The sequence below is a fragment of the Squalius cephalus genome (genome assembly GCF_949319135.1).
Source record: "Squalius cephalus genome assembly, chromosome: 1".
In the NCBI taxonomy this organism is placed as follows: domain Eukaryota; kingdom Metazoa; phylum Chordata; class Actinopteri; order Cypriniformes; family Leuciscidae; genus Squalius; species Squalius cephalus.
This window is the reverse complement of record NC_137122.1, coordinates 52,742,763-52,765,520: the sequence shown is the minus strand read 5'-3', so window position 1 is coordinate 52,765,520 and position 22,758 is coordinate 52,742,763. Positions and strand designations below refer to the sequence as shown.

The following is a 22,758-nucleotide window of genomic DNA, read 5'->3' as shown; positions in this document are numbered from 1 at the left end:
GGAGTTCTCCTTTAACCCCTAACAGTATGTTGTTTCTGCATTCTAGAAACGTGTTAATTGACTGCATTTTGTGTGAAAACAACTTTAATTGTGTTAATGGTATGGTCACAACAGACAGATGTTGTGCTAATTGTGTTTAGAGTTTTGAAAATGTGACTACAGATTGGACAAAAAGATGTTAGCAATTGAAAAAAAAAAACTGTAAGAAGCTGAAACAACAACAACAACAAAATCCTGAAACAATAATAATAATAAAAAAACTTGTCAAGTATAATGGCGTATGTGCAGTATTGCAGTCCAGCTGTGTCCGGAGGCCTTTCTGTGTGGAGTTTGTATGTTCTCTCCGTGTTGACGTTGGTTTCCTCTGGGATTCCCACACAAACCAAAGACATACAGGACAGGTGAAGAGGAGACTGTAAGTTTGCCCACAGGTGTGTGTTTGTGTGTGTGAATATGAATGTGTGTGTCTCATCCAGTTATGGACCGGCCATTCTGTCCAGGGTGTTTTCCTGCCTATGACCCGAGACGCTGGGAAAAACTCCCCCACGACCCTACAGGACAAGCTTCACTTCTGGAAAATGTATGGAATAGTTGGATGAATGTATGGATGTACAGTACAGTGAGGATTCTAGTCCTCCCTCTCTCTGCCACTCTTCTTTCCTCACCAATGTGTCGCCTTGATCCAAGTTTCCATGATCCAGACTAAAAATAGGACTGAAATTGCAATTAGTTCTGTTTGTAATAATTATTTAATTTTATTGTAAATATTCTGCTAATATTTTAAATTTCAATATAATACCTGCAGAAATGCACAGTTTGCCATAATTCTGATTTGAATGAGCTTTTATCAGTTTTGAAAGCAGTGTGTTAGCATTGGAAAAATCTTCTGCAAATATATAGTGTTTTGCAGATGGTGAAATATGAATGACAAAAGTGTTCATAGATTTTGGGAAATGTGGTCATTGAATGCATTTTGTGTGAAAGCAATGAAAAAAATATTCCCAGTTTGGCATAGACTTCTGTTTCACTGAATGTGTGAAGAGTTTTGAAGATGAGGCTTCAGTATCGACCGATGCTTGTTAGCAGTTGAAAAAAAACTAATGTACACATTTATTCTGATGTGTTATTTCAGTAGCAGAAGTTCAGCTATATTAATAAAGATTAAAATAAGAGTCTCTGTAACATCTCACTGTTACTGATTTATCAGCTCAAAGTATTCTGGGTAAAATCTCTCTAGTCTATTCTGAAACATCAACACAGTTTCACTGATGATCCAGAACAAACCCTAAACCCAGGGTAGAGCATCTGAGTGAATGTGGTCTGGACTGTGTGGATGAGGCTCATTGTGTCAGAGACGCTGTAGAAGGACAGAGTTCCTGCACTGTGATCCACATACACTCCTATTCTTCTGCTGATGGACTTTACAGGGAGATCAGTGCGTATCTTATTGTGCCAGAATGTGTAACTGGAGGAAGAGCAGAACAAACTCCAGGACTGATCATTACCTCCAAACACACACTCATAATCCGATCCCTTCCTGCTGATGCTCTTATATGACACTGATATATACACACCATTATCTCCACTCCACTCAATCTCCCAGTAACAGCGTCCACACACACTCTCTCTACACAACACCTGACGCCAATAATCAAATCTGTCTGGATGATCAGGATACGACTGTTGTGTGTTAGTGTAAGTAATCACTCTGTTCCTCTCAGACAGACTGAGGTCTTCATTCACTGTGTTCAGATCCAGAGTCAGCTGATGGGAATCTGATGGAGAGAAAACACACCAAAATCAGGAATTATGAATCTGTCTGATCTTTTAATGTATCTGAACAATGTATCATCAGTGTCTCAGTACAGCTGATCAGATATCCTGTGCAAATCATCATTTACATGATCAATTATAAACTCTTCTATCATGTTTATTTCTCCTTCTACAGGAAGAACATGAACACATTCAGTGAGTTTTTCTGCTTGTTTCTCAGTGACTTACATTGTAGGAAGTCGTTCCTGGTCTTGGGATTCATGTTGGTGAATGTGACTGTGGAAATAAACAGACATGAACAGTGTGAAGAGAAATGACAAGATAAAATACATTCATTTCTAAGAAGTTTCTAATCTGATATTAGATGATGCAGGACTCATTTCTGAGAACAGAAGAATCTCCAGATGCCTCATGACACACGTATCGGATTCAATCCTAAATTTCAATGGATTTCAATTTCAATATATACATAAGTATTTATTACTTCTAAACTCTAAGACTGGAAAATACTGGTTGAGGCCTGGTCTAATGAGACAAAAGGGCCCTGCTGGCTAATTACCATTTGACCTCCCCCATACAACCTCACACTAAGAACTCACACAAGACAGGGCTCCAGACTAACATTTTTTACTAGGAGCGCTGTAGCCCCTGACTGAAAATTTTAGGAGCGCAAGCAGAAAATTTAGGGGTACACCTTAAATCAGCTTGCAATGCAATTATTCAAATTTCCCCCAAAATAACTGTATTACTGACAAATTATTTAATAATAAATAGACTTTACACGTACAGATATTACAATGTGCAGTTTTATTTTAAGTTCACAGGCACCAGACTAACATCTGAGGGCAGCGGCACCGGAGCCACTGAGTTCTACAAAAAAATATCTGGTAGCACTGGGGCTGACAATAAAGCACTAACCTTAATTTAGGGTGTAGATGAAATTAACTTTAATTATTATCATTCATAATGTCTTAATATTAATTAAAAAGCAAACCGAGTGAAAAAAAAAATATATTAGGGAGTGAAAATAGCCAATAAGCATCCTACTGTTTACAATGGTAATTTATTTATTTTATTATTTTTAAATAAGTGTTTAAATAAGACAATTTTTGAAGGATGAACAAAAAATGTGTTGGTCATCACATTAAAAATAACATTTATATATGATAGTTTTGAAGTGCTGGAAAAAGATGAGTAACAGTAAGTACTTGTAAGCGTTTGACTATTTCTGTCACATTATGGTTACAGTTACTACATTAAATGGACTGAAAGCCTTCTATAAGTGTTTCTCCTGGTTTCCATGTCAGCGCTGTTTTATCTGATATCGAGACCTGGGTAAGGAACTCGAAGCGATATCGTTTCCTGATCTAAGCGGGTAAAATATAAATTAAAGAGTAAATAGAATAATCAAACGTTAAATGGCCATTTAAAAAGACTAAATGAGAAGAAAAGGTATTTGAAACCTAGCAAAGAGAAAAGAGTAACAGCGAATGTACATCATATCAGCCCTGAGCCAAAAAGCCTTTTCATATGCAAATGTATTGACATGAGAACAAGTAGAGATTTGACCATGCGTTAAGTTGTTCCGGAGACTCTTCAGAGACCGAAAACAATATATTTTGACTTGTATTGTTAAAGAATAACATTATATTACACTCGCTGAGCAGGACAATAATTGGAGAAGTGTGACTTTCGTCATTAAAATTGAATTTCTAAAACAGAATTTCATTTGTGTGCTACCCAGTGCCAAAAAAGGGGAGGGGTATGCCTTGATTTTTCACCGTTAGAAAACACGGCTAGAATTGTGGCACAGGGAATAGCAAACCAAATTGTGCAACAACTAAAATGTAATCTAATCAGAGAAGTAAATTTACGAGGAGGGTGTGAAATGATAAACAGCAGACAGAAGTACCACAGTTTTTTTGCAGGTCTAAAAATATCTACACTAACTAAAATGTATGAATGACACCATAAACAGCAAATGCTAACCAGACAACCCACAGATCTGGCTGTAATGAGAGAAAGCAATGAGCATTGCACATGCAGCGGACTGAAGGCTGAACTGAAAAAGCAGCGTCAGGTGTCACAACACACTGAAACAACAGCAACAATTCAGACTTGGTCAATGAAACTCGGTTTCATGTGACATCTGGAATAAAAATTGCAACTGACATGATAATGGAATAAGTGAAAGAATTCCACACGTCTGAATTTAATGTTTTTGAAATATTGGAATTGTCTGTGGTTCGCTCTCCTGTTTTCTGTCTCAGGCTTACTTCTGCAAATTCCTCGGAAGACGGATGCCAGGAGGGGCAGGAGCCCACCTGGAGCAAATCCAGGACAGTGGAATTGTTAGAACATAACCGGGAGATGGGTGAAAAGACATTACAAAAGGCCTTTTCACACGTCACACTATTACATTACTGCATAAATATGGCCTCCCAGTTTACAACTGGATCGAAATTTGCAACACAATTGTTATAGATTAGATTCCACCCATCTCCTAGACATGAACACTGAACACACACCTCCATCACTATACCCCTACACGTCATACGAATATGTTTCATCTTCACACTAACAGATCCAGATAGCTTCACACACACAGGATGGAGCTGATCTCATGACCGTGGTCTAACAGAGACACAGAGAATAGCATACGCTATTCACAACAAACTGCCAACTAATGTAACACACATGGACAACTGAATGGCTACAGTCACAAATCAAGGCAAATTCTAAGGCAGACCTGCCATTACATTTCAAACTCTATGATTGTTGGTGGGAGTTGGAAAATCAGAGGGCCCCTGATTTCTCAACATACCTACTAATAACAGAAACATAATTAAAATGGATAAATCTGAAGTGTGAGCGCTTCAATCAATTACAAAATTTACAATTCAACTCTGTCATCGACTGTGACTTAGCCAGATCAACACACACACACACACACACACACACACACACACACACACACACACACACACACACACACACACACAAACACTCTCTGTCACAGACACAGATAAACACACACACACAAACACACACACTCTATCACAGACAAAAACACACTCTGACATTCTAAAAAAACACTCTCACACAAACACACAAAACCATTGATCCTACCATTTATTTGATTATTTGGTTTACACCGACCTCTTGCTGCATTTCTGAAACTTATTTTGATTTTCATTTCTGAAACTTATTTTGATTTCTGCTTTCCTTTGAGTAATTCAGAAAAACATTTCAGAAACTTATTTTGATTTTAATTTCTGAAACTTATTTTGATTTCTGCTTTCCTTTGAGTAGTTCAGAAAAACATTTCTGAAACTTATTCTGATTTCTGCATATCTGTATATTGTCCACTTTACTTGCAACAATGTTTTTGGACATCAATTCAATTGAATCTCTATTTTTGGTTACACCAAAAGTTTGCTGACACTCTTCATGAAATGTTGTTTTAACCCAGCACTGATTGTTTTGTTAGAATGCCATTTATTTAAATGTTTCTAGAAACAGGGTAAGAGCTTGTAAGATCTTCCTTTGTCCTTCCTTGACCCTCTATAGGAGTACTATTGGCGTGGTAATTACATGGTATTTTACATTGAACATGACATGATTTTGCTTTATTGCATTATGCGTTCCTATGCATTTCCTTACGACTGTAAGTTCATATGTGCTCAATCGTGAAGCGGACATTTAAGATGCTTTTCAGGTGTCTCACACAAAGCAGTGTGGATCAAAGGAGAACCCCTTCATCCACTGAGGTCTGCCCAGGCCACCGTACCGCTGGAGGTGACAGGGTTGGTCAAGAAGGGACAGATCATCATCGTGGAGAAGGTGCCAGGGAAGCGGAAGTTTCTCCATGAAGGAATGACACGTCAACTGAACAAGTCACAAAAGGTCCAGATTGACTCTATGAACTTTGCTCACGTCACAGGATTACAGGAAGAGAACCTGAACGCATTCATCCACCTGCTGGACTCAAGCTATACACCTGGTGAGAACAGGTGTTCTGCAGGTGAACACAGCCCACTGAGCGTCTACAGATGCCAACATTGCAAAGACAATTTTTGTGCTACATCTTCAAGGATTATAACAAACGTCTTACTGTGACCCCGTAAGTGTTCATCAGAATGTGACCCACGGGATCAAGGAGGGAAATCTGTAAGACTGGAAATACTGGTTGAGGCCTGGTCTAATGAGACAAAAGGGCCCTGCTGGCTAATTACCATTTGACCTCCCCCATACAACCTCACACTAAAAACTCACACAAGAACATGGTTTAATGTGAATGTTTATCATTGACTGTTATGTTTTTGGTGTCATTTGAAATGTCTCAAAGTGAGTGGTACAGATATCTCATATCCAGATAGATAAAATAAAAGGTAATGAGGTTTATAGAAGTTTAGAGAAAAGTAGGTGTAGTAGGTGGTGTCTCTCTCTCTCTCTCTCTCTCTCTCTCTCTCTCTCTGAGCGGATGCTGTGAGTGAGTGGGCGGAGTCAGCGTGTGTGCCTGAGAGTGTTGCGGTGCGAGTGAGTCTATTCTTTCTTTCTTTCTTTTTACACTGTCCCTGTTTTGGGGTTTTTGGTTTAAAAATTGTTTGAAAAGAATACAAAGAAAGTTTAAGGAGTAGGGGGTTTGAGGAACGTTGTTAACCAGCGCTTTGCTGGTTAGCAATGGCGGGTCCAAGCCAAACAAAGTTTGAGCAGCTTTCACGCAGGCACGGGATAAAACTCGCGCCTGTGATGAACTGCTCTGTGGAGGATTGTAGTTTGGCTGTGGGTAACGCTGTTGGTTTTAATAGCATAATATCTGCTTCTCGAATGAACAGTGCTGTGGTTATCTTCCTTGATACCATTGAGAACGTAAACAGTGTAGTGCAGACCGGAGTAGTAATTCAGGACACTTTTACTCCAGTAATACCGCTGGTTCAGCCTGCAAGAAAGATAACATTATCGAATGTACCACCTTTCATTAAAGATGAGCTATTGATTAATGAATTGTCTAGGCATGGAAAAGTTGTCTCACAAATGAAAAGGATCCCATTAGGGTGTAAATCGCCTTTGCTTAAGCATGTTGTGTGTTTTAGACGGCAACTACATATGATCCTAAAGAGTGATTTGGATGAACTGAATGTGTCGTTTAAATTCAAAATTGACGGCTTTGATTACGTTGTGTTTGTATCATCTGATACTATGAAGTGTTTTGGCTGTGGGCGAACAGGGCACGTTAGGCGTGCGTGTCCTGAGAGAGCAGATGAGTTAGACCCAGAGCCAGAGCCGGAGCCGGGGCCGAGCGGAGATACCGCGCGCGATAACAGTAGCGCGATGGTGACGGAGGATTCTGTTAGTGAAGAAGATGATGATGGCAGTAATGCCGCGGGGCGAAATACGGAAAGTGGGGAGAAGGAAACTGATGCAGTGTCTATTGTTGTTGCGGGGGGAAATACAGAAAATGTTGAGAAAAAACTGGTTACAGTGTCTACTGATGTTGTTAATTTGGCTGAGTGTATTGTGGAGGAGGAAGAGATGGTGACAGACATTGCTTGTGATGAAACACTTTTCAAAATACCCAATACTAAGAGAAAGAGAAATAGGAAGAGTCCGGAAATGGCAAAAATGAGCAGACAAACAAAAACAGAGTCTGATAAACTTGATACTGAAGGCAGTGTGATTGATGATTCTGATGGTGAAGTAGTGGACAGTAGGACAGGACGAAGTCGACGCAGTGATTACAACTTTGACAAAATAAAATCATTCCTGCAAAGAACGAAAAATGTGAAAAATGTCCAGTTTGAGGATTTTTTTGCTGACCGCAGAATGTTTATTAACTCAGTGACAATGCTAATGAGAAATGAAGGAGGGGAACAGTTTACAGTTCAAGAAATATACAGATTAAAGAAACTTGTTTCCAAACTGAAATTAGAAGTACAAACTGAAGATGGCTTCGAAACCACATAATCGCTGTTTTCCCATGTTTTTGTTTGGTTTATGTCCCCTCATACTATTTATTTTAATGAGTGTGATGAGGGTGAGCTCTCTTAATGTGAATGGAGCCCGAGATATACATAAAAGAGCAATGCTGTTTGAGCTTATCCAACAAAAGAATATTGATGTAACATTTGTCCAAGAAACACACAGTGACTGTATTAATGAAATTGACTGGAAAAAAGAGTGGGAGGGTGAAGTGTTTCTTACTCACATGAGTTCTACTAGAGGAGGGGTGGCTGTCCTTTTTGCTAAGAATTTCTCACCTATCTCATGTGAGGTTAAACATGTGATACCTGGCAGACTAATATTTTTAAGGGCTCAGTTTGAAAAATTCAAGGCTGTTTTTATTAATGTTTATGCACCAACAAATGGTAATGAAAGAGTACTCTTTCTCAAAAATGTAAATACAATTCTACAGAATTGTAGTTCTGATGATTTTCTGTTTTTGGGCGGGGACTTTAATTGTACAGGGAATTATAGTCTAGATCGGAATCATATGGAACCTCATGCTGCTTCAAGTCGTGCTTTAAATGAACTGATTGAGACTCATAGTTTATGTGATCTATGGAGGGATCTAAATAATAATGTAAGACAATACACGTGGTTGCATAATAGAGAGAATTTCATTTCTTTAGCCAGATTGGATAGGTTTTATTGTTTCAAGCATCAGTTTAATGTTGTGAAAAGTTGTTTTATTACACCAACTGGTTTTTCTGATCATTGTTTAGTCACATGTAATGTGTTTATAACAAATGTGAAGCCAAAGAGTGCATATTGGCATTTTAACACTTCCCTGTTAAGTGATGTGAATTTTAGAGGTGTTTTTGTTTCTTTTTGGAATGATTTTAAATTAAGAAAACCATGCTTTGTAAATTTACGTCAGTGGTGGGACTGTGGAAAGGTTGAAGTGAAAGTACTTTGTCAACAGTATACTTTCAGTGTCTCTCGGGACATCACTAGATCAATGAAAAAACTTGAATCTGAAATAATGGAGGCACAAGGGTTAGCAGAGATCACTGGGGAGGGAAGACATATCGAGACACTTAAAACTAAGACATCTCTTCTGTCAGATTTGCTCGGCATTAAAGCAAAGGGGGCTTTGGTCCGATCTCGCTTTCAAAACTTAACACAAATGGATGCCCCATCTAAGTTTTTCTTTAGTCTTGAAAAAAAGAACGGTCAGAGTCGTTATATTCACTCCTTACGCTCTGAAAATGGGCAGGAATTGACAAAGACATCTGAAATTAGAAAACGAGCTGTACAGTTCTATGAAAAATTGTATAGTAGTGAATATAGAAAGGATGAGGAGTTGTCTGCTTGCTTCTATGAAGGTCTGCCAAATGTCTTGGAGGACTCAAAGGCAGAGCTGGAGAGGCCTCTTTCAGAAGAGGAGCTTCTGAACGCTCTCAAGGGCATGGAGAGTGGAAAAGCTCCTGGGATGGATGGACTCCCAGCTGAGTTTTATAAAGAGTTTTGGGCTGTGCTGGGCGAGGACCTGCTGGCTGTCCTGAATGAAAGCTTGGCTGATGGCTTTTTGCCCCTGAGCTGTAGGAGAGCAGTGATCACATTGCTACCCAAAAAGGGTGATTTGCAGGAGATTAAAAACTGGAGACCTGTGAGTTTGCTTTGTTCTGATCTCAAAGTCCTTTCTAAGACTCTGGCTAATAGACTGAGAAAAGTGATGGGGCAGGTCATTCATTTTGATCAGACATATTGTGTGCCGGGTAGGTCAATCACAGATAATGTCTGTCTCATACGGGATATTTTAAGTGTTTCGAGTCTTTTAGGGGTAAATTTGGGGTTTATCTCTATTGACCAAGAGAAGGCTTTCGATAGAGTTGAACATCAGTATTTATGGGACACCCTAGAAGCTTTTGGTTTTAGTTCTGTTTTTGTTGATATGATTAAAGTGTTGTACCAGGACACAGAGTTTACTGAAGGTCAATGGTGGTTTGAGTGCTCCGTTTAAAGCTAGTAGAGGAATCAGACAAGGTTGTGCTCTGTCTGGTATGCTTTACTCCTTAGCTATTGAACCAATGCTGAATAAATTAAGAGATAGGATTAAAGGTTTAACATTGAATCATGATATACAACATCAAATTTCAGCTTATGCCGATGATGTTATGGTTTTGGTAAATGGGCAACAAGACATTAATCAGCTGGTTTCTGTTGTTAATGATTTTGGAATAATTTCAGCTGCAAAAATTAATTGGGAGAAGAGTGAAGCACTGGCTGTTGGGAAATGGGAGGAAGGGATGCCAAAACTACCTGGTGGGATGAGTTGGAAGAAAGAAGGGTTAAAATATCTAGGAGTACATCTTGGGGATTTAAACACCCAACAAAAGAACTGGGAAGGGGTGATTGAAAAAATAGAAGGAAAATTGAAAAAATGGAAATGGATTCACTCACAATTGTCATTTAGAGGGAGAGTTTTAATAATCAACAACTTGGTTGCCTCTACATTGTGGCATAGGTTATCTTGTGTGGATCCACCTGTTGGACTACTGTCCCGATTACAGGTAATCCTAGTGAATTTTTTTTGGGATTGTTTGCACTGGGTTCCCCAAAGTGTGCTCTTTCTTCCGAAAGAAGAGGGAGGACAAGGCTTGGTGCACTTACCGAGCAGACATGCTACTTTTCGTCTGCAGTTTATTCAGAAATTTCTGACTGGCCCTGTTGAGCTTGTGTGGAGGAAGATGGCAAAAACGATTTTGCACACAGTAGACGGACTTGGACTGGATGCTGCGCTGTTTCTAATGGATGCTAAGCAACTACGTTTTGCTGGAGTGCCTCGATTTTATTGTGAACTTTTCAAAGTATGGGGACTTTTAAATGTTTGCAGACTGGAGGAGACCAATTCTTTGTTCTGGTTACTTGAAGAACCTCTAATCAGAGGAGCTCGCATGGATATTGCGGGTGAGAATGTTCTGGGACTTACCCAGATACTGTGTGCTTCTAAAACTGTGGCATTGAGGCACATAGTTAATGTGGCTGGACCTGAGATGAGTGATATAAATGCAGTAGCTACTCTGTTGGGTCAGAGGTCAATGCGCCACATGCTAACCATAATGGATATGTGGAAAACAAGACTGACAAAGGAGGAATTGACTTTAATAAAGGATTTTAAGAATGGAACAGTGACTCTGGACATAAGAGACCCTTTTCCAAAACTTGGGATTACACCAGACTTAAAAGAAATGTCAGGTCCTTTGTTGGATCTCAACGGACTGAAAGATTTATATCTGAATGAAGTCAGAGGGAAAGTGATGTATAAATGCTTTGTAAAAGTTTTTAATAAAGGAACACTAAATGGGAGGGTTGATACAGTGTGGAGGGATAAGCTTGGGTTGAAAGAGGACATGAAACCTGTGTGGAGAGTGCTGTACAAACCACCATTGACCAAACGATCTGGTGACTTACAATGGCGAATATTACATGGGGCTGTGGCTGTTAACGCTTTTGTTTCAGTCATTAATCCAGATACTGATGATAAATGTGTGTTTTGTGGATCTAGAGAAACTATTTTTCACTGTTATTTGGAGTGTAAAAGACTTCAAACGCTTTTTAATTTGTTGGATTTGTTATGTGGTAAATGTGGGGAAAAGTTTACTCCAGATGTTTTTATTGTAGGGGCAGGATACAATCAAAAGCAAAAGATTAAATGGCAGCTGCTTAATTTTCTGTTTGGACAGGCAAAGCTCGCAATTTATAAAACAAGGAAGAACAGAATAGAAAATAGTGGTGGTCAGGAGATTACAGCCTTATTTAAAGCTTTTATTAAGTCAAGAATTGTTGTGGAGTTTAAGTATTACAAAGCAATGAATGATATAGAAACTTTCAAATTACAGTGGTGTTACAATTCTGTTTTTTGTACGGTTGTGGAGGAGGAGTTACTTTTTGAATTTGTGTGGATTTGAAATTGTTATTTATTCTTTTATATCATGATTGAATAAAGTTTGTTATTAAAAATAAAAAAAATCTCTCTCTCTCTCTCTCTCTCTCTCTCTCTCTCTCTGATACAAGCTGGGTAAGATTATTTGGTGTAACCAATGTATAACCATGTTCTAGATATTTGAATTGATTGTGGAATTGATCTCTGATATCTGAAATATTAAATTGTTACATATGTTTATTCTAACTGATTTTGACATTGTTCATTTAATGGTTAAAAGGAATAGTCAAACATTCGCTCACTTTTAGTGAGGCACAGATATTATTAAAACCTTTCATTTATGGAGTCAGATGAAATAACGAGCAAATATATGATTAATGTATTGCAAATTTAACCAACCAATACTTTGCATGAGTGAGGACAGAACACGTGATAACCTTCCGCGCTGGTCGGACGCCGGACTTTGGGCCGATCAAGCGCGAGCTTACAAAACCATCAAGGGATGTTTGTAGAGTTGATGCACTTGAATTAAAGATGAACTGTGATTTATAAAGTGGGATGCGTTTAGGAAAATTATTTGTGCTTATGTTTTAGAAATCATAGAAACATTTCAGAAACTTTTGTACGTTCAGATTTCGGATCTTTCTGCGCACGTCTGTATAATCGAGGCGCAGGACTTTACCTCTATCAGAGATCTTCTTGAGCTCCTCTTTGCAGAAATCGTCCAGTTTGTCTCTCAGCTGACGGACAGATTCTCTCACGCCATCAAAAGAGGAGAGAGAACTGAAGGAAACGTCGGGTTCGTCTGTAGATTCAGGAGGTGCTGAGAGAGACTGGAAACTCTACAGAAAACAGAAATCAAAACTCATCATCTCCACACTTCAGCCAATAACCTGCACTATATCAGATCTGAGCGGCTCTTGTTGACTTCACTTCTCTTCAGTGACTCGCTTCAATCCAGCACTTTCACACAATCAGCACATTCTTCTCATATTCATCATTTATGCTACAAACTCTAGTATTTCACACTTACACTCCTTGTGAAAAAGAAAGTACCGTACTTGTAACAGAAATAATATACTTTAAAAATATATAAGTGCAGATTGGCTGTAATGTTTTCAGAAACTTAATTGCATGTTATTTGCAGTTAAATGAATGTGGAATAGTTTAATATTTATTTATTAAATGCAAATAGCTGAGCTTTAGAGTGTTTAGAGTGTTTGCCCCGCTTAAGTTAGTCTCATTCTGCTCTCATGAAATGTTTCTCTGTGAGCCTCTTGCTCAAGTCCACTATGATCCAGTTCTTCTAGATCTCTGTTACCTGCAGGAACTGGATGTGATGGTGTGTGTGTGAAAGCTGCTCCAGCTCAGCGTCTCTCCTCCTCAGATCATTGATCTCCTGCTCCAGTCGCTCCAGTCGTCCTTCAGCTCGACTCACTGCAGTCTTTTCCTGATCTCTGATCCGCTGTGTCGCCTCAGAGCGGCTTCTCTCAATGGAGCGGATGATCTCAGTGAAGATCTTCTCACTGTCCTCCACTGCTGTGTGTGCAGAGCGCTGTTACACACACATCACAATCACACAGTGAGTTCAGTGAGTCCAAACTGAGACGTCTCACACTTCTCTTCTTCTCCAGACTCACCTTATGAGACTCCACAGCCTCTCTCAGCTGATGAAGATCTTTCTGTCTCTGCTGGATTCTCTGACGGATCTTCATCTGCGTCTCCTTCAGCTGTTTCTGGAGGACAAACCAATGACAGGGAATGACACATAAAACTACTATCACACAATAAGGGTTAAAGATCTAGCATGGCAAGTTTATACTGTAGGTTCAAACCACAGATCAGTGAAGTTTGATGTTATTGACGTCATCATCTTTGATTTGGGCTCTGCGTACATGAGTTGATCAATGATTTGATTTGTGAATCAAAATTGGTCCTTTAAAGGTGGTATCAGTGATTTCAGGCCCCAAATTTTTTTATCACATTCATCTAATCTTCCCTAACGATCCGCTAGCTGCCCGCCCCATAAGCATGCCGTCAATGATTCCAACCAATCACCGACAGGGGGAGGGTGTTGTGAGGTTTTGGGCCAGCTTCTTCTTCAGCTCCGACTTCGCGTGCAGTCGTGCACGAGCACAAAACCTCACAACACCCACCCCCTGTCGGTGATTGGTTGGAACACTATTTGTTTTGGTTTTGAGTGGTTGGTGAAACCAATTGTTTTTGTGAGCAGATCTCAGAGCCTAGGCTGCCTACAGAGATGCGTTTTTTTGACGGCATGCTTATGGGGTGGGCAGCTAGCGGATCGTTAGGAAAGATTAGATGAATGTGATAAAAAAAATGTTGGGCCTGAAATCACTGATACCACCTTTAAAAAAAGTACTTTTAAAAGTAGCATTCCTTTAAAAAAGTTCATGTAAATAATATACTTTAAAAAGAATATACTTGAGTGTGAACTGAACGTAATGTTTCCAGACACGTAGTTGCGTGTTAATTGCCATTAAATGAAAATGTATTATAGTTTAAATTTATATTTAAAGCAATTTGATGAACTTAACAGTGATTTCTAAGTACTTCTTCATATGTACAGTGGGGCAAAAAAGTATTTAGTCAGCCACCAATTGTGCAAGTACTCCCACTTAAAAAGATGAGAGAGGCCTGTAATTTTCATCATAGGTACACTTCAACTATGAGAGACAAAATGAGGAAAAAAAATTCAGAAAATCACATTGTAGGATTTTTAATGAATTAATTGGTAAATTCCTTGGTAAAATAAGTATTTGGTCACCTACAAACAAGCAAGATTTCTGGCTCTCACAGACCTGTAACTTCTTCTTTAAGAGGCTCCTCTGTCCTCCACTTGTTACCTGTATTAATGGCACCTTTTGAACTCGTTATCAGTATAAAAGACACCTGTCCACAACCTCAAATAGTCATACTCCAAACTCCACTACGGCCAAGACCAAAGAGCTGTCAAAGGACACCAGAAACAAAATTGTAGACCTGCACCAGGCTGGGAAGACTGAATCTGCAATAGGTAAGCAGCTTGGTGTGAAGAAATCAACTGTGGGAGCAATTATTAGAAAATGGAAGACATACAAGACCCATAATCTCCCTCGATCTGGGGCTCCACGCAAGATCTCACCCCGTGGGGTCAAAATGATCACAAGAACAGTGAGCAAAAGTCCCAGAACCACACGGGGGGACCTAGTGAATGACCTGCAGAGAGCTGGGACCAAAGTAACAAAGGCTACCGTCAGTAACACACTACGCCGCCAGGGACTCAAATCCTGCAGTGCCAGACGTGTCCCCCTGCTTAAGCCAGTACATGCCCGTCTGAAGTTTGCTAAAGAGCATTTGGATGATCCAGAAGAGGATTGGGAGAATGTCATATGGTCAGATGAAACCAAAATAGAACTTTTTGGTAAAAACTCAACTCGTCGTGTTTGGAGGAGAAAGAACACCATACCTACTGTGAAGCATGGGGGTGGAAACATCTTGCTTTAAGGCTGTTTTTTCTGCAAAGGGACCAGGATGACTGATCCGTGTAAAGGAAAGAATGAATGGGGCCATGTATCGTGAGATTTTGAGTGAAAACCTCCTTCCATCAGCAAGGGCATTGAAGATGAAACGTGGCTGGGTCTTTCAGCATGACAATGATCCCAAACAGACCGCCCGGGCAACGAAGGAGTGGCTTTGTAAGAAGCATTTCAAGGTCCTGGAGTGTCCAGTCTCCAGATCTCAGCCCCATAGAAAATCTGTTGCCCAGCGACAGCCCCAAAACATCACTGCTCTAGAGGAGATCTGCATGGAGGAATGGGCCAAAATACCAGCAACAGTGTGTGAAAACCTTGTGAAGACTCACAGAAAACGTTTCACCTCTGTCATTGCCAACAAATGGTATACTATATAACAAAGTATTGAGATGAACTTTTGTTATTGATCAAATACTTATTTTCCACCATAATTTGCAAATAAATTCTTTAAAAATCAGACAATATGATTTTCTGGATTTTTTTTTCTCATTTCGTCTCTCATAGTTGAGGTATACCTATGATGAAAAATACAGGCCTCTCTCATCTTTTTAAGTGGGAGAACTTGCACAATTGGTGGCTGACTAAATACTTTTTTGCCCCACTGTAATTACTTCTATTGTTTTTAAAATATAGTTAAAGTGTACTCTCATATGTACCGACTAAAATATACTGTAATAATGAAGTTGTACATTAAAAATATATTAACTTTAAACCTCTGGGGTCGACAAACACGCCGGCGTGTTTTGCTGGATTCTCTTCACATATCAGCAAAATAGACTTACAATACTCCGTCATTTATGGTCATGCAGGCATAAGAAATATGAAAACATTAATTGTGAAATGTCTACTTTTTTATGTGTTAACTTACAATTGAAACAAACATTGTGTTTTTGTAAAATAAAGAAAATAAATGGTATGATTTCTGCCTCTCTGTCTCCGTGAACTTTTTTTCTGCAGCACGTCTCTAAACTTAAACAACACTCAGCGAATACTAGTCACACAGACATGAGCAATATCTTTATAAACATTTAAGTGTCTACTTTTTAAATTATCTAATTCAAAACGAAAACAAACATTCTGTGTTTATGTAATCTGTATGAAAAGAGAGAGATGTCAGTCATTCTCATGGCAACTCATTATCTGCTAATGTGAACACGGCCCTGTTTGTGCTGAATAGAGTGTAATGACACCTTTGCCATTAATATGTTTATGAGCAACTGAAAAAAGCACAAATGTCACTCAGCACAAACAGGTTGGACCCCTAAGGGTTAAATATATTAAATAACACACTACAGTTGTAATCAAGTGTGCTTTAGTATGTTAACACATCAAAATAAGTGCACTTCTTTAAAGCATGGAGCAAAAGAGTCACATTGAAATTATTATTAATTATTATATTATATATAAAAAAATAATTATTAAAAGGTACTTTAAAGTAAAACATTTAATTTGACATCAAAAAGTGTATTTATTAAGTGAAACAGTCATTAACATTTACTCTCTTTAAGTGCACTTAAATGGCATTTCATTTCATTAATATACGGAAGAGGATAATACGGAAGCCCTGAACCGCAACATAAAAAATAAAATAAAAAATTTACGTAAAAAAGTAAAAAAAAAAAAATGCTATCATTTCGAGATTAAAGTCGAAATATTTCGAGATTAAAGTCGAAATATTTCGAGATTAAAGTCTAAATGTTTTGAGATTAAAGTCGAAATGTTTCGAGATTAAAGTCGAAATGTTTCGAGATTAAAGACACAGTGTGTGTGTGTGTGTGTGTGTAAAGAAATGCGCTTGTGAAGTCGAACTGCTGTCTATAATAGGCACCGTACGTTCTGGATACATTTTAAGTGCATCATTCTGTATCCAATAATTTGGCCGCATCCCGTGATTTCCTCAAATATAATAACCACTGGTGGTTGAGGAGAGATTCCCTGAAATGATTGTAAAGCCCTTTTAAGTGTAGGCCTACAGTAGACATATGAAAGCGCTATAATAATGCCTCATTCATGCATTCATTCATTCATTCATAAAGCTGGATATCTTGGTCCAGTCTGACAGTATATTTTATAACGTCCTATAGCCTAATGCCATGTTGGTAGACCTGTAGAATATCCTTTTGTTGAAAGCCCAGATAAAAGTAAAAAGCTATTATTTTGTGTAGATCCAGTTTACACACACACACACACACACACACGCAAGCACACGCATGAATGCCTGTGTGGCAATGTGAAATAACGGCAAGCACACACACACAACTTCTACGGAAGGTTTTCTATGGGAGGAAAATGCTTAACGTGTAGCCTATATTCTGGGCTCATCTGATTTTTTGTAAATAGCATAGCCTACTTTGTTATGATTTTAGTAACATAATGATTAATAAATGCACGCACAATTATCCGTGAACTTAATTTGAACAAATGCCTTTCAACCTTTGTGTGCAAAATTCAGAATTAAATGAATGTGCATCAATTTGTACAAATAGAGAGTCTGTAGGCCTACTATGCCTGTTGTAGCCATTAAATAAGCGCATTTAGTTTCATATTTGTTAAAATATTATAAGGTAATTTTTTTTTTTCATTTATGTTGATTTGTGAAAAGTGAACAACACGAGTGAAGATAGGATGCGCAATATAAGACATGGAGTGGGTCAGACATGATTTTGACCACTTCATTAAGTTTTGTTTTGTAGAAAACCTTTCTTTAAAGTGAATTTCATTTTGTATAAATTGAATCTTAATTTTAATCAATTTTTCATCAACCAATTGCCTGTATTTAATAAATAAGAAGCAAATATAACTGACAATATAATCATGGAGGCGCCTGCGCGGTCACTTGCATTGCACGTTAACTGGAGCGCATCTCATCCTAACTTAACGAAACTCAGAGTATGCCTCACACAGACATGAGAAATACATCAAATACACAAAGCTTGAAATGTCTATAAATGAAATAATTCAAAACGAAAAGAAAAAGGCTACTCTCTGATTATGTAATCCATTATGTGCATTTCTCTCTATATAGGCGTGTTCACTATGAATATGGCGATCGTCAACTTCATCTTCATCTTTCAACTTCATAAACACTAGTTTATTAATAAAAATCAATGCACGTGTCACCGGATTTACAAATGCACATCTTGCTTGTTGCACGCACACATATTGTGTCGAAATAACGAGATATTATGTTGAAATAACATTATTATTAATAATACATCTTTTAGAATATTTGTTTGAATGCTGAATTTTGCGCTTGTTCAATTTAATAAAATTAAAACTTTAATTGTGACCATTAAAATAATTGAATATTGAATATTTTTGCTCATATATATACACTGCTCAAAAAAATTAAAGGAACACTTTGAAAACACATCAGATCTCAATGGGGAAAAATATCATGCTGGATATCTATACTAACATGGACTGGGTAATGTGTTATGAACGAAAGGATGCCACATCGTTTGATGGAAATGAAAATGATCAACCTACAGAGGATTGAATTCAAAGACACCCCGGAAATCTAAGTGAAAAAATGATGCAGCAGGCTTGTCAGTTTTGCTGAAATTTCATTGCAGCAACTCAAAATGGTACTCAGTAGTTTGTATGGCCCCCACGTGCTTGTATGCATGCCTGACAACGTCAGGGCATGCTCCTAATGAGACGACGGATGGTGTCCTGGGGTATTTCCTCCCAGATCTGGACCAGCACATCACTGAGCTCCTGGACAGTCTGAGGTGCAACCAGGTGATGTCAGATGGACCAAAACACAATGTCCCAGAGGTGTTCTATTGGATGTAGGTCAGGTGAGCGTGGTGGCCCTTCAATGGTATCATTCCTTCATCCTCCAGGAACTGCCTGCATGCTCTCGCCACATGAGGCCGGGCATTGTTGTGCACCAGGAGGAACCCAGGACCCACTGCACCAGCATAGGGTCTGACAATGGATCCAAGGATTTCATCCCGATACCTAATGGCAGTCAGGGTGCCATTGTCTAGCCTGCAGAGGTCTGTGCGTCCCTCCATGGATATGCCTCCCCAGACCATCACTGACCCACCACCAAACCGGTCATGCTGAACGATGTTACAGGCAGCATAACATTCTCCACGGCTTCTCCAGACCCTTTCCTGTCTGTCACATGCTCAGGGTGAACCTGCTCTCATTTGTGAAAACCACAGGGCACCAGTGGCGGACCTGCCAATTCTGGTGTTCAATGGGAAATGCCAATCGAGGTCCCTGGTGCTGGCAGTGAGCACAGGGCCCACGCGAGGACGTCGGGCCCTCAGGCCACCCTCATGAAGTCTGTTTCTGATTGTTTGGTCAGAGACATTCACACCAGTGGCCTGCTGGAGGTCATTTTGTAGGGCTCTGGCAGTGCTCATCATGTTCCTCCTCGCACAAAGGAGCAGATACTGGTCCTGCTGATGGGTTAAGGACCTTCTACGGCCCTGTCCAGCTCTCCTAGAGTAGCTGTCTGTCTTCCTGGAATCTCCTCCATGCTCTTGAGACTGTGCTGGGAGACACAGCAAACCTTCTGGCAATGGCACGTATTGATGAGCCATCCTGAAGGAGCTGGACTGCCTGCGCAACCTCTGTAGGGTCCAGGTATCGCCTCATGCTACCAGTAGTGACACTGACCCTAGCCAAATGCAAAACTGGTGAAAAACAGTCCGAAAAGATGAGTAGGGAAAAAATGTCAGTGGCCTCCACCTGTAAAACCATTCCTGTTTTGGGGGTTGTCTCACTGTTGCCCATCTAGTGCACCTGCTGTTAATGTAATTAACACTAAAGCAGCTAAAACTGATTACCAACCCCCTCTGTTACTTAACTGACCAGATCAATATCCCAGGAGTTTAACTGACTTGATGCTATTCTCTGATTAAAAAGTGTTCCCTTTATTTTTTTGAGCAGTGTATATACACTCACCTAAAGGATTATTAGGAACACCATACTAATACTGTGTTTGACCCCCTTTCGCCTTCAGAACTGCCTTAATTCTACGTGGCATTGATTCAACAAGGTGCTGAAAGCATTCTTTAGAAATGTTGGCCCATATTGATAGGATAGCATCTTGCAGTTGATGGAGATTTGTGGGATGCACATCCAGGGCACGAAGCTCCCGTTCCACCACATCCCAAAGATGCTCTATTGGGTTGAGATCTGGTGACTGTGGGGGCCATTTTAGTACAGTGAACTCATTGTCATGTTCAAGAAACCAATTTGAAATGATTTGAGCTTTGTGACATGGTGCATTATCCTGCTGGAAGTAGCCATCAGAGGATGGGAACATGGTGGTCATAAAGGGATGGACATGGTCAGAAACAATGCTTAGGTAGGCCGTGGCATTTAAACGATGCCCAATTGGCACTAAGGGGCCTAAAGTGTGCCAAGAAAACATCCCCCACACCATTACACCACCACCACCAGCCTGCACAGTGGTAACAAGGCATGATGGATCCATGTTCTTATTCTGTTTTCGCCAAATTCTGACTCTACCATCTGAATGTCTCAACAGAAATCGAGACTCATCAGACCAGGCAACATTTTTCCAGTCTTCAACTGTCCAATTTTGGTGAGCTTGTGCAAATTGTAGCCTCTTTTTCCTATTTGTAGTGGAGATGAGTGGTACCCGGTGGAGTCTTCTGCTGTTGTAGCCCACCCGCCTCAAGGTTGTGCGTGTTGTGGCTTCACAAATGCTTTGCTGCATACCTCGGTTGTAACGAGTGGTTATTTCAGTCAAAGTTGCTCTTCTATCAGCTTGAATCAGTCGGCCCATTCTCCTCTGACCTCTAGCATCAACAAGGCATTTTCGCCCACAGGACTGCCGCATACTGGATGTTTTTCCCTTTTCACACCATTCTTTGTAAACCCTAGAAATGGTTGTGCATGAAAATCCCAGTAACTGAGCAGATTGTGAAATACTCAGACCGGCCCGTCTGGCACCAACAACCATGCCACGCTCAAAATTGCTTAAATCACCTTTCTTTCCCATTCTGACATTCAGTTTGGAGTTCAGGAGATTGTCTTGACCAGAACCACACCCCTAAATGCATTGAAACAACTGCTATGTGATTGGTTGATTAGATAATTGCATTAATGAGAAATTGAACAGGTGTTCCTAATAATCCTTTAGGTGAGTGTATATATATATATATATATATATATATATATATATATATATATATATATACAGGGTGGGCCATTTATATGGATACACCGTAATAACATGGGAATGGTTGGTGATATTAAAGTCCTGTTTGTGGCACATTAGTATATGTGAGGGGGCAAACTCCTCAAGATGGGTGGTGACCATGGTGGCCATTTAGAAGTCGGCCATCTTGGATACAACTTTTGTTTTTTCAATAGGAAGAGGGCCATGTGACACATCAAACTTATTGGTAATGTCACAAGAAAAACAATGGTGTGCTTGGTTTCAACGTAACTTTATTCGTTCATGAGTTATTTACAAGTTTCTGACCACTTATAAAATGTGTTCAATGTGCTGCCCATTGTGTTGGATTGTCAATGCAACCCTGTTCTCCCACTCTTCACACACTGATAGCAACACCGCAGGAGAAATGCCAGCACAGGCATCCAGTATCCGTAGTTTCAGGTGCTGCACATCTCGTATCTTCACACCATAGACAATTGCCTTCAGATGACCCCAAAGATAAAAGTCTAAGGGGGTCAGATCGGGAGACCTTGGGGGCCATTCAACTGGCCCACGACGACCAATCCACTTTCCAGGAAACTGTTCATCTAGGAATGCTCGGACCTGGCACCCATAATGTGGTGGTGCACCATCTTGCTGGAAAAACTCAGGGAACGTGCCAGCTTCAGTGCATAAAGACCTCAAGGCCACTGGATATTTGAAATTGCTACATGATGATGTGTTTCCCTCTTTATGCACTGAAGCTGGCACGTTCCTGGAAAGTGGATTGGTCGTCGTGGGCCAGTTGAATGGCAATTGTCTATGGTGTGAAGATACGAGATGTGCAGCACCTGAAACTACGGATACTGGATGCCTGTGCTGGCATTTCTCCTGCGGTGTTGCTATCAGTGTGTGAAGAGTGGGAGAACAGGGTTGCATTGACAATCCAACACAATGGGTAGCACATTGAACACATTTTATAAGTGGTCAGAAACTTGTAAATAACTCATGAACGAATAAAGTTACGTTGAAACCAAGCACACCATTGTTTTTCTTGAGACATTACTAATAAGTTTGATGTGTCACATGGCCCTCTTCCTATTGAAAAAACAAAAGTTGTATCCAAGATGGCCGACTTCTAAATGGCCACCATGGTCACCACCCATCTTGAGGAGTTTGCCCCCTCACATATACTAATGTGCCACAAACAGGACTTTAATATCACCAACCATTCCCATGTTATTACGGTGTATCCATATAAATGGCCCACCCTGTATATATATATATATATATATATATATATATATATATACAGGGTGGACCATTTATATGGATACACCGTAATAACATGGGAATGGTTGGTGATATTAAAGTCCTGTTAAAGTCCTGTTAAAGATATTAAAGTCCTGACC

At 39.6% G+C, this 22,758-nt stretch overlaps 1 protein-coding gene across 1 annotated transcript in view; it reads right to left on the bottom strand.

Annotated features, from left to right (window-relative positions):
* Positions 1 to 1,251: 1,251 nt before the first annotated feature.
* LOC307158952 (tripartite motif-containing protein 16-like) overlaps positions 1,252 to 22,758 on the bottom strand; it is a gene marked incomplete at its 3' end in the record, with an annotated part of 51,972 nt that continues 30,465 nt past the window's right edge. Inside the window, exons 2-6 of the mRNA XM_079871980.1 lie at positions 13,303 to 13,398; positions 12,984 to 13,217; positions 12,345 to 12,504; positions 2,002 to 2,049; positions 1,252 to 1,775 (exon numbers count right to left, since the gene is read on the bottom strand). Of these exons, the coding sequence (XP_079728106.1) occupies positions 1,252 to 1,775; positions 2,002 to 2,049; positions 12,345 to 12,504; positions 12,984 to 13,217; positions 13,303 to 13,398 (1,062 nt within the window). The remainder of the gene's footprint in view (positions 1,776 to 2,001; positions 2,050 to 12,344; positions 12,505 to 12,983; positions 13,218 to 13,302; positions 13,399 to 22,758) is intronic.